This window comes from Drosophila obscura, unplaced genomic scaffold (genome assembly GCF_018151105.1).
Source record: "Drosophila obscura isolate BZ-5 IFL unplaced genomic scaffold, ASM1815110v1 contig_208, whole genome shotgun sequence".
Taxonomy (NCBI): domain Eukaryota; kingdom Metazoa; phylum Arthropoda; class Insecta; order Diptera; family Drosophilidae; genus Drosophila; species Drosophila obscura.
The window spans coordinates 264,191-276,818 of record NW_024542799.1 but is presented as its reverse complement, the minus strand read 5'-3'; the positions used below and the strand labels follow the sequence as shown (position 1 = coordinate 276,818).

Here is a 12,628-nt window from a genome sequence, read left to right as displayed (position 1 = left end):
GCGAGTGGATGTGGCTGGGCCATAAAGTTCCATTGCTTATCGCTGGAAAACTTTTAAAAAACACTTGAGATAGCGCTGAGAACGTGCAGAGAGACTGAACCGAACCGAAGCGACCCCAAAGCGAAGACGCATCCATGGAACAGGTAGAAGAGCCTCTCAGCACACACACACACTTCACTCCACTCCACCGCAGAGAAATGGGGAAGACGTAGACGTAGACGAAGACAGGCACATGCACAGTCACAATCACAGGCAGTGGCAGTGGCAGACGCTTGTTGTTTGGCTGCTTGTATCTACAAATAGACTTGGAGGAGAGCCGACGGCCGCAAGACAAAGTCAAACAAAAGACCCAAACGGTAGTTGCCATGAATGGACCAACCAACCAACAACGAATCGAGAAACCGGCTGAAAACTATCTGTATCTGACGGATGCGAGAGAGGCCAACACTCGGACACAGTTGTGCCATTGCAACTATGTTGCCCGTGGGCACAGCTGGACCCGGTGGTAACTATTTATTGGCAATGGATGGATCCCAAGCTCGGATCCAGATAGGAGACTCAATAAAATCCCAGCGCACGCACTGCGTTGAATGCATTTTGTGTGTTCGATAAGGCCCCCGAGTCGGGGCGAGTCGCTGATTTCCCACAATCGATGCACTTGAATTTGAATTTCGCAATTGCTCTTTCAATATTTATGAGTTGAACTCTGTAGTTACTCTTGGCCAGTGTTGCGATAATGAAAGTGCTACGATGGAAACCATTTACTTGGCTCTTGATTAAACACAATTTACGACACAAAGGGATACAAGTCCAAGAATGCAACGGCATGAGAACTTGAAGAACTTTTGTGGTTCCCACTCTAAGATAACTTCTAGATTTCCAGTGCAACATTGCAAAATGTTTAAATCAGTTGCTGCTTTACTTTTCTACTTTTCTTTTCTTAATATTTATGGCTCTCTTATCAAGTAGATTCCTGTAATTATTTGTAATTTTCTAGATGTTGGTTATGGCAAAGATTTCTACACATAAAATGTAATCGAAATATCCCCATGCACATGGCTCTCTGTCGTTCTCCCTTGCCCTCTCTGCTGCAATCAAAGCCCATTAATCACGATTGTGTCACAGGTATTAGCTCATTTGATCGCTTTACATGGACTCAATAACTGAGGGATCTACGACCAACACGAACACGAACATGAACATGTTTCGAGCGATTACAAACCATTATTGTTATTGCTCGAAGATTACGTGAGCTGGACGCGGGCGGGCGGGCGCGTTTCTTTCTTCTCTCTTCCACCTAATGAGTAGATTAATTCTAGTGTAATTGAAAATTCTGTTTGGCTTACAGCTATCAAAAAACGTTTCAAAACTTGGGAAACCTTCCCATGTGATTGCAATGCTACCAGAAATGGAGTTGCAGTCCCATTTGATTGGGTAGCGGCTTTCAATATAAAACTAATTTGGGAAATGGGAATATTTATTTTTTAAAGGAATTATTGATTTTGGTTTTTGTGACACCTGGCCACAAAAACTACAGTTACTCTGAACACCTCTCCTGATGGAAGGCACAGATCAAATAGGACTCCTATCTTATCATTTTATTTATGTAAATATTCGAAAATAATAATGTTTGCACGTTGCCATCCATCGGTGAAAAGCCGATGTAGAGTGTAGCAGCAGCGGGCCTTAGAATAATTTCAAGGGAGTCCCGACGGCACCCTGCAGAGTGACACCATTCCAGCTCATTCTCGGCCAAATCGATGTCGATGTCTTGCCTAATCCACTCACTTTCGACCAGTCACTTATCTGAGAGGAGCCCCCGGAGAGGAAAGGCACCTCGCACATTCGCTTGCGTCATCATTTGCTCCTCGGTCAGCCGGATGCGGTGTGTGCGGGGGGGAGGTAAGGGAGAGCGAGCGATAAGCGACGCGACCAAGTCAGCACCTCAATCAGTCAAAACCCATAAAGAACAAATACAAATACTAGAACTCAGCGTGAATGAATGCTTCCACACAAATTGAAAAAAAAGAAAAAGAGTGATAGTGGAACTGATAAGACAGACGCAGAGACAGCGACAGAGACAACGACAACCAACGCACGCCGAGCGCCGTGCAGAGATCGCATATCAGCTGGAGCTGGAGAGCAGAAAGACAGCGGGAGAGAAGAGTAACGACACGACGACGAGAGCGCAAGCACACGCTGAACTGTGTCTTGGCTTTACGGAAAACCGGTAAATGTGCCCGAGAGTTGCGCGCGCTCTCTCAGCCCACTGTGTGGAGAGAGAGAGAGTCCGACACTTGTCTGGCTTTGGCATAGCATTAAGGGGGGTGGTGCCAGCCTAGCGAGCTCTCTCCATTTGAGGGACCAATCTCTTTCGGTACACAGAACGTGCAGGCGCGCATGCTTGGGCGCTGAGTTGTCCCTACCTTGCGGCAAGGTATAGCATGGCAAAGTTATACCATGTGTCTGGCCTGGCTTTCCGCCCGCTCAGTTTTCAAACGCATTTTAAAGCTCGCGCACGCGCACCTCTCGGCCAAGCAACGGCTCCGCCAACCGCGATCAATCGTACGGAGGGACGGGCCCGGCATCGTCGCTACTTTGGATACGGTTCTCATTTCAGAAATATGCTACATACTCGTATGTCAAATTGCCAAAAAAAAAAAAGTGCAAAATTGCTAAGTTAAACAGAGTTTCCATGTGCCGTTTCTTTGTGGCAGGTGATGAGTAATGTGGAATGTGGAATGCACTGAATAAAAATGTAATAAACTTAGCCGAATATAAATACTAGTGTTTGTTTTGAGTGTGTGCTCTGTGTGTGTGTGTGTGCATAATCGTCTAGGAATTCCTCTTGTGTTATGTGAAAAGTATTTTACTGTTTACCGATGACTCCTCTCCAAAGCGGGGGATAAGATAATATAGTAAGAAATGATTTAAGAGTCATGCGGGCAAAGCAATTACTAAATTTGATGAAATTGTCTTACATTAAAATTTATAAATGATAAAATTACAGTAAAGTTCTTTGCACATTATGGCCAAAACAAAAGAGGATCCAAAGGGAACCAACTGCTCAATCTAATAGTAGGAAATGAGAGCCAACATCTTTATTTAGTGATTTATTTTAACTCAAAGCATTGCATTCCACGGCGGCTTTTGTAGGTGCATTTTGAAAACGAATCAAACGAAACAAATCGAATATAAAAAAAAAGGAGCGACCAAGAGAACGTGATACAAAAAGTGTGACAGAGGAGAGAATGAGCAGGAAGACAGACAAGTATTGAGGCAACAAGAAACAAGGCTAAATCCGGCGCCCGGCAGCCAGGGCAACGACTTAAAAGGATTCGCCTCACCGGCAACAGGCAGCTGGAACTGCATCCATCTGAAAGCTATAGATACAGCAACCAGCAACCAGCTACAGATACCGATGCTGAGATACTTGGGGCATACATGAGGCAACCAACGAACCCACAGCGAACCACAAAAGATACATGCCATGTTCCCACTAACCAACCGCTCTTCGAGTGGCAAAGGCACCAGCAACATAACCCGAAATAACAACACCAACAGCCAGACGACCACAAGCTTTATAATCGGCAACAGCAACAACACCAGCAACACCACCAACAACAATCATAACAACAACCACAGCGACAACGCAAAGGATAAAGGAAATTTTGAAAATAATTGGAGCTGCAATAAAACAACCGGTCGTCGATCTGGAAGCGGGAATAGCTGCAGTTTTTTAGGTAAATCATCTCCTTTGATCTCTTCACTCACCAAATGATTTTGGTGTCATAAGTAAAGCATCATTTACCGTTAATTGCCATGTTTCGCATTCGTGTTGGTTCAACGGGAGGGGAGGGATCATCGTTGTGCTTTTTTTTTTAAATACAATATTTTATTTAATGGATTTTACGAAACAGTTTTTAGAAGTGGAAGGAACCACCAATTAGATAAATATCTTTCTAGTGCCGAGACAAGTGGAGTATGGTATCAGGTATACGGTTTTCAACTAAAAGAAAGCTCTTGCCAAACACAACCTGAGTCTGCCTCTGCCCACTTATTTATTGTACTCGCACTGGTAAAGCTTTTCGACATGAACTCCATTGGCAAGCGGTTTCTTTGATCGCCCGAGTCTTATCTTATGGCCATCATCTCATCTCCTTCATTGGAATGGCTTCAATTTTGCAAATCGCATTTACTCCTTTCCGCTTGCAGTACTTTCGATGTCCCCCAACTGATAAAGGGTTGTGTTCCCTCTTTTAACTGAAATTTACAATGCAAATTGCATTAATTGCAATTTTCTGTTCAAATTGACTTTGCAGCGGCGGCAGCGGCAGCGGCAAGGCACTGTCGTTGTCGTTGTCTCGCTGTTGTTGTTGGATTTACATTAAAATGCAAATACTTTTGCACTAATTTACATGTCGCGCCGGGTTTGTTTCCTCTCCTCCCTCCACCCCACAAATGTCAGGGAGAGGCAGAGGGAGAGAGTGAGACAATGGAAGCCTTTTGTTGTTGCAGCAGAGAGACATGGTTTGGATGGGGGAGTGCAGAAGGAGGATGTGTAAGTGTGAGCTTCAACCATGTGAAATGCCATAAAAATTCCAGTCTCTCCGCAGGGTTGTCCACTGCTTCCTCTGCTTCTTCATCGCTCTTCTTTTTGTGTGTGTGTTTCTGCTGCTGCTGCTGCTGCTTTAGTTGCGCTTGCGCAATCATCGACGAAAGCTTCTTCTTTGCTCTTTCATTGCGCATGCCAAAAAGAGAAGCAGAAAGAGACACAGCCAAGTGAAGAGTTAGGAGAGAGAGAGAGGGGGAAGTTTGAGGGGATGTCGGCACATGCGCTTTGTTTGCCAGTCGCTGCTTGTTGTTGTTGTTGTTGCTGCTGTTGTGTTTGGGAAAGAATTCCCAGAAATATTTTACTTGGAAATTTGTTAACAGTCAAGACAAAGACGGCAGCAGAGTAGGGAACATTGTTGTTCGTTCAACCGAGCCAGGGGCCAGGGGCCGTGGAAGTGTATCAAGTGTTTGCTGTGCAGACCCGCTCTTCCCCCCCATACCCACACCACGATGCCAAGTTGAAGGTTAAAGTTGAGTCGCTCTCAAGCGTTCTGATTGAAATATAGTAGAAAAAGTTTTGGTTCTGTTGCTTGGAATTTTGTTTGTTCGAGTGGATTTGAAGATCCTTTGTGCGGCATTAGAACTGAACGGAAAGTTTGCTTGAATTTGATAAGCTTCAGACAGCTCTGAAGGATCTCCAAGAGTTGGGATAAACACTCATGCCGTGAAGGCTCTCCTAAACAAAACAAATTCCCAGAGAGAGAGAGACTGGGAGGGACATGCTAGCCTAGGCAATAATTCATTCGACATGGTGACCAGCCTTCAGACCCAGAGCCTTATCCAACAGGGTTCCATGTTAGTTATTGACTCTTGTGTTAGAAGACCGAAGGCTGAATGGAGTGGCTGGGGCAACATTTCTTATTCCAATTCCATTTCCACTTCTCGGAGCAGCTGTCGAAGCACTCGTGTGCATAGTTTTAATTGCAAATTGCAAAACTGACCAGTCATAACAAGTCTAATTAAGGCGAGATGCCTGCCGTTTGCCGTCTGCCGTCTGCTGCCCGACCGATGGCAGGCGGCGAATAACTTGCATATTTTTAGATTTAGCCGCTCGCGCTCCGCATTTGCATGCCAATCTGTGGGTCTGGGGGGGTGCTTTCTCAATGTCAGAGCGTCCGCGTGTCCGCGGACACACCACAAATTAGAAAGGGAGATCCATGCAAAAGATGAAGAACCGCGAGCCGGAGTGGCAATGAGTTAATTTGCTGCCAAAACACACCCTCAGGCCTCATTAGGTTGCACTCTGAGTGAGATTTATAGGCAAACTGTGAGTGGAGCGGCGCTGCTGGCGAATTAGTTGGAAATGCAAAAAATTGTCGGGTCAGTCGTAGCGGCAGGGCGTGCTGTGGTGTGGAAGAGGAGGAGGAGGTCGGGGCTCTGGCTCTGCCTAATTGTGTGGCAGAAGCAGCACCATCTCTGCGGGTTGCCCGACTAAATGAGCGTCTAAAGTGTGGCCAAGAGCACAAGATTGCAACATGCCCAGGGGTCGCTGGGGTAAGCAAAGCCGACTGTCCAGTACTCTGGTTTTGGTTGCACTAGTATTCAAAGTATTCAAGTATTCAGTAGGGATAAAGTCTTCTCCTATAAAGTTAAACGATTCGGCAGTATTAAGATGTCTAAAGCTAAGAAAAAAAATGACTTTCGATTTGTTTTTGCATTTGCTGTGACATTTTGAATTATTTGACACTTTGCGCATATCCATCTGCACCGCTTACTCACTCTCTCGCTCTCCCTATCTCTCTCTCTCTTTCTGTGTGTGTGTGTATCCCCCCATAGCTGGAGTCTTTCTTCATGCATTTTATTAACTCATTATTTTGAAATCAACTCTGCCTGGCAGGCAGGCAGGCAGGCCAGGCAAAACGTGTTGCAGACAGCGACACAGATGGACAGTTGTTGGGGCTGGCTTCCGTTGCACTCTCTTCTTGCACAACTTTTCTCTTGATTAAGTACTGCACTGCTCCTCTCTCTCTCTTCTGCCCCTGTCGATTAGCGAGGCGAATATTACTCATCTGGTGACCGCAATTTTGGGACTAAAAGAATTATGCTCTTAATTAAGACAATCAATAATTGTGGCATATCTTTAATTAACATCAATGTGCGCTTCTTCTGTCACGAATGTGCATTTCAATGACTTATAAACCGCAGTAATAATAATCAAATTAGCAGTAAAATTTTAAAATTCGAAAATCTTTAATCGGATCTGAGCATTGCATAAATTCCGTATCTAAGGTTAAGCCTCTAAAACGCTTTAAGACCACAACAAAACCAATTAATTATTTGCACATTTATGGGGATTTTCTCCCCACCCAAAATTTGTGTGGATTTCAAAATTGAAGAAACAGCTAAAAAAAAAAAAAAAAACAAGGAGCTGGCAGCCGCTGCGTAATATATTTTTTGCTGTATTGTAGATAAATAATAATGAAAAAACCAGCAGCAGCAACAACGGTTCCTATCTCTCCCATCTTATATCGGGAGTTGTTTTTTGGGGTCTTTGCGTGTAACTGTAGTAGAAGCTGCTGCTACTGCTGCTGCTACTGCTGCTGCCGCTGTGAAGTTGTAGGCGTAAGACAGTTGTCTTTGCCTCTGTCGCTGACTCTGTCTGCCTGTCGTTGGCGGCAGCTCCCTGTGATGTGTATGTGGTGTGTGGAAAGAGACATGAACAAGTAGCCGAGGACATGGCCAACCATCAACGAACGACATCAAACGGAGTGCCAAACGAATGGCAAACGAAACCAAAAGAAACCAAAATGTTTGAGTACTATATACGTATGCTCGAATCTCTTGGAAGTTATTCCGCGATCTCTGTTCAATGGATTTGCAATTACATTCATAAAAATTTAATTGGCGATGGGAAAAAACCTTGAATGGATTAAGCATATGGAGACAATGTGTTTCAGTACGGAATGCGTACAGTTATAGCTATATACTTATGAAGAAGCATTGGGATGTTGGAATATGTTGGGGAGTTTTTGCCTTGACAACATCCCAAGAGGGTATCTTTGGAGTCAAACAAGTCTGAGGGTGCAGCTCTCCGTAAGAGTGTAAAATATGAACATAGATTGGGAAATCATTGGGGCCCATCTACCCCATTACCGTATCAACCTTCGCAATCTCTTCACTAAAACTCTTTCCATCTTCCCTGTTGAAACTCTACTAGCAACGAAAATTTAGCTTAAGTCACGTTTTCTACCCCGCTAACCCCTCCTCGCAAAAGCTAAGATCAACACTTGCGATAGATCTCATGCACAGAAATAAGCGTACAAATAAAAAACTGCAAACAAAAAACGTGCAAAAAAACGCTCAACTAACATTTGTCGACTTTTGTTTAAACATGCAAATTTACCTTTTAATATTTGCACTAAAAATCTCCAAAGCCAAAGCCAAAGCCCAAACCACAAAGCTCTATTTCGACTATTTCCCATTTTTATTGTTTTTTGGCGACGCGACAATTTGCAAAGCAAACGACAAAAATTGGAATAGTTTTCGAACCACTCGCAGTAGAGTGGAGTGGAATGGAGTGGGGTGGAGTGGAGTGGGGTGGAGTGGAGTGGAGTGAAGCGAGGTGACGACGACAACAAGCAAAGCCAATTACCGTTTTTAATTATTTGTAAATATTGAAAAAGTCGGCCGAACTTATTGCTTGGCGCCGCAGCAACAACAACAACAAGAGCAGAAGAAAAACCTTATCGATTTGGCAAAGCAGTGCAACAGGTGCGGCCCGTCTCGGCCCTCAGCGGCCAAAGTGCGAACGTACCTGTACATACATATGTATGTACCCGTATCTGGGTTTTGTCTGTGTCGTATCTGCGAATGCCCGTTGTGTGTACATATCTAATCAAAAGGTCTTCACATTTCGCGTACCAAATACCAATTGAATGAGCAATTGTAAGCAGAATCTATCGATCTTGACAACCTCTGTCAGCTTTTAACCGTTAAAAAGGAGAGATATTCAATAGACATATTGAGAGACGATTGATAAAATATACAAAAAAATTAACATCTTATTTAGAATAAACATAGATAAATATCTATATATGAATCTAAAATTAATCTAAAATAAATCTCCTTAGATCATAAAATGATCTCAATATCTCTCACTTTCATCTAAAAAATCTGGGACAAAAGCTTTCTTTGTCTGCATTAAAGAGGCTTCTATCTGCTACCACTTCTGAGCCATTTCTAAGAGCCACACAAAAGTCTTGCCAAAAAAGCAGACGCGTGGGCAATAAACACACGAAATTCAATAAATATGAAGGGCACTCCGTCTGGAAATTAAAAAATGTCCGCATTTACATGAAGTACTTGATGCAGAAATGAGTTGCGGTTGTTTTTTACGAGTACATATATTGTGAGTAATATCTGCTAAATGAACATGCGATTTGGGTGTATTCACATTCATTCATTCATTCATTTATGGCTTCCCTCTTTGGCACGCTGTTTATTATTTATTGTTATTATTTTGTTTTTACAAAGTGGGCGTGTCGAATTGCGGTAATTTATTAAGTGTTTTTCTTTCCCACTCTGTTTAATTGCCGCTCAGATGATGATTTACGAGTGTCTCTGTGCTTTGTCTTTCGTCTTTCCTCTCCACTGAATGCTTTGACTTTCACCTCAAGTGAAATTACGGCCTAATGACTAAACATTTCTTTTAATTAGAAGACTCATCTCTGAGAAGGGGCAAACAACACAACAAAAAACACTACAACGGAACAGGAAAAGTTTCTTCAACTTATTTTCGTTGTTCTTTTTATTTTTTAATGTTTATTTTATTATCATTACAAAAATGGCATTTAAAATGTTGATCCGACACTTGAGGGCTGCCAAAGAGATTAACATTGAATTCTTCTGCGTTCTGCAAGGCGTCAGACATTGACGGATGGGGAATAAGTATTCTTAGAAGTAAATTTCTGTGCATAAAATATTCATTATTGTTTTTTTTATATTTTTTTTTGTTAAAAACTTTCCAAAAAACCTTTTTGGCAAACTCCAGAAGAGCTTTCACAAAACAAACCCTATGCCCCGTTATTTTGACATTTTGTGGCAGTTTCTTGTCGAACCTTTTTGGGGGTACGGGGTACGCTGACTCACTCTGCAAGCTGGAACCTGGAACCTGAAGCGTTCATCTGCCACATGCAACGATGGTGCAACGTTGCAACACGTTGCAGCGAATTAATTTATCAGCATTTACCGCTACAATGTCAACGCCATAGCGGGGATAAAGCGGAGGAGACGCTTACGAAGAAGTTTTCGCAGCATTAAAAGGCAATAAATTTGTTGTACCAACCAGCGGCCGGCCGGCCGGCCTGGCTGGAGAGGTCTGTGGACCAAGTTCCAAGAAGCTGGAGCGCAACTTGATATAGTCAAACGTTTTTGAATACCAATACCCAGACAATTTGTATGGGTTTGTGTGTGCTGAAGAAAAACCTCTGCGCCGAGACCAAAGTTTGATTTATGCGTTGCGATGCTCAATGGGCGATATGGAACACAAACCAAACCGAACGGAATGGAACGGGCCAACGGCAACTGGCCAAGGAAGTCAGTCGCCTCAGAGCCCGGGCCTCTGTTAAATTACCATGGCCCAAGCGACGAGGCACGACTACCAAATGCGATCGGTGGCCTGCCTGCCAGTCTGTCTGCCTGCCGGTTAAATGCAGCTAAAAACATAAATTATAGACCAGGGCTAAGACTAGAAAAAAAAATAGCTCTGCTTGAAAAACATAACTAATCAAAAAAGTCTTGTTATTTTTGTCCCTTGCACTTACAGCTCCTCTCCTTTCTCTGTTTCGTTTTTTTTGCTTTTCATAATGATGTTTTCCAACACTTTACGAAAGTCCCATGCGAATATTTTCCCTGTGCCCGCCATGCTGCCATGCTGCCATGCGGCGGGGACTTTTGTTCTCTCATCGGCAACATGCGGCCGCGTCAGTGCTGCGCCTTTGTCTCGTAAATTTTAAACATTTTTATTATAAAACCCAGCTCTGGGTTCCGTGCCGTACCGTGCCGATCCGAGCCGTTCCTGCTGCCGCTTATTTCTCACACAATGCGAATGCGATTTATTTGTATGCACATTTCGAAGCAGAAATTGATTAATTACGGATGTATAAGTACGAGTACGAGTGCTCATACTCGTACAATACAAAGCGGAAGAGCTGCCCAGAGATCGAACTCTTGTTCGTTACGATTATTCATTGATTCATTTGTTATACTTATTCATTTTTCACGCTCAATTTTTTTGATTTTATTTTTATTACACAAAGCAAGCACACAAACACACAAATCGAGTTTTGTAAGACACGATTCCTTGATTGTAATGTTATTCTATTTATTGTAATGCTGAAGGTTTCTGCATTACCTAGCTGACACGTCCCTGACACCACTTCAAGGCACTTGTGTGTGTGTGTGGTACTCGTAAATCGATTAAACGATCGCTTGAAACGATTAAATTCTGTAAAATCGTGAAAAAAAATTGACACAATTGTCTAACGATTCCTCATATGTGTAAGAGCATCAAGTACATGCCTCCCCATGTCGTTCAATGTGTCTTTTTCCCGCCGACGCCGCCCTGTGAATTTCGCATGTCATTAAATATATTCGAAATGACAGTAGGGCGGGGAGTAGCGCCATGTTAAGTGTAGTCTCTTGGTCACACTTAATTGCTGTCAAGTGTTTTGCACAGCCCTAAGCTGCCATCTCCACTGCAAGTATTTAGGGTGTGGAGCGGGGAGGAGGGGTGGTTATGGGTTATCCAAGCGAAATGTCAAGGCAATTAGTTCCAATCGACTCGCGCTAGATACAAATACTTTAGGTTTGTCTCTGTCGATCTTTTTCTTGAATGCTCTCTGCTCTGTGCCAGAGTCTGATGCCGCAAGAGTTTGCTAGAGTGAAAAAGACGGAGAGAGAGTGAGAGAGAGTGAGAAACATAATGCTTTTGATGCCACATGTGTGTGCGTGTATTTGTTTTTATGATTCTGTGTGCTACTTAAATTTCATGGAATCGTTTGTCTGTCTTGTGGTTTTTAATGAGCCATTAAAATGTTTAGGGAATTGTAGTACATTTTGCTCGACAAAGAAGTTTGTTTTTATATTTATTTTAGTGCAGGAGAAGAGATACGCGAGCATATGAACTAAATTATATTTAAAGACGTTTATGCTGAGTACCTTTTTGTATTAAGTATAGTTATATTATATTATAATTTATATATTATTTATACTTTGCTATTTTGCACAATCTCTTAAATTTTGAAATTTTTCTACTTTTAGGTAAGTTTTGGTTCCAATTTACATCTTTCGTCGAAGAAAACTTCACACATTTGTAAGTAAATATTTGAATGTTAAAACCTTTTAGGCCAAAGCCCTTAATTTGCTCAGCCAACAGAGGATTAGATCATCCGAATAGCGTCAGACTCTGACAAATAGGAAGTGTTCAGCCTGAAACTGCTACAAAGGCTCTCGCTCTATTATTTTGTAATACACTTTGTCACACACCCATGCCGACGAGAGCAGACTCGCTGCTGTCGAATCGCTTCATTTGCCAAATCATTAAACACAATTAGTCGTGTGTTCGCATAACCAGTTTCCATGCCAAATCCTTCAACTAATTGGCTGGAACTGAGAAAGCAATGAACCAAGGAAAGATCTACCTGTGTCCACCGCCCCAATTCATAATTCATACATCAGTTCTGAGAACAGTTCTGAGAATGTGTGGACACAATATTTCATAAATGGCTGGTTTGGCTTCCCTTTTCGTTTCGTTTCAAACACACACACAAAATGCACAAAAAGCATAGCAGAAGATACATTTAACCTTCAGGTTCAGGTTCAGTTTGGCTGTAGAACTGAATTGTATTTTTCTTTCTCCGTTGTCTTTTTGGTTGCGCAAATACAACGTACAAACGACAGCAATGCTGACAGCAGCAGCAACAGCAACAGAAACGACCCGACTTTGTATCTAAAATCAACAAGTTCACGACGACACAAGCACAACCAGCAGAGAACCACAGAAAGATAAAAAACT

At 42.7% G+C, this 12,628-nt stretch overlaps 2 protein-coding genes across 7 annotated transcripts in view; both read left to right on the top strand.

The window, feature by feature from the left end:
- Positions 1-1,029, top strand: part of LOC111079201 — a 42,701-nt gene extending 41,672 nt beyond the window's left edge. Inside the window, exon 4 of the mRNA XM_041594148.1 lies at positions 998-1,029. Within this exon, the coding sequence (XP_041450082.1) occupies positions 998-1,029 (32 nt within the window). The remainder of the gene's footprint in view (positions 1-997) is intronic.
- Positions 1,030-2,487: 1,458 nt separating this feature from the next.
- The window catches only part of LOC111080492 (protein TANC2), a 44,031-nt gene continuing 33,890 nt past the window's right edge, over positions 2,488-12,628 (top strand). For 2 of the 6 annotated variants that reach the window (XM_041594175.1, XM_041594171.1), the window contains exons 1-2: positions 2,489-2,758; positions 3,157-3,743. In XM_041594175.1, coding sequence (XP_041450109.1) covers positions 3,491-3,743 — 253 coding nt within the window. In that variant the 5' untranslated portion in view covers positions 2,489-2,758; positions 3,157-3,490. Of the gene's footprint in view, positions 2,759-3,129; positions 3,744-12,628 lie in introns of all 6 variants that reach the window. The other 4 variants (XM_041594176.1, XM_041594173.1, XM_041594174.1 and 1 more) reach the window with 4 other exon arrangements.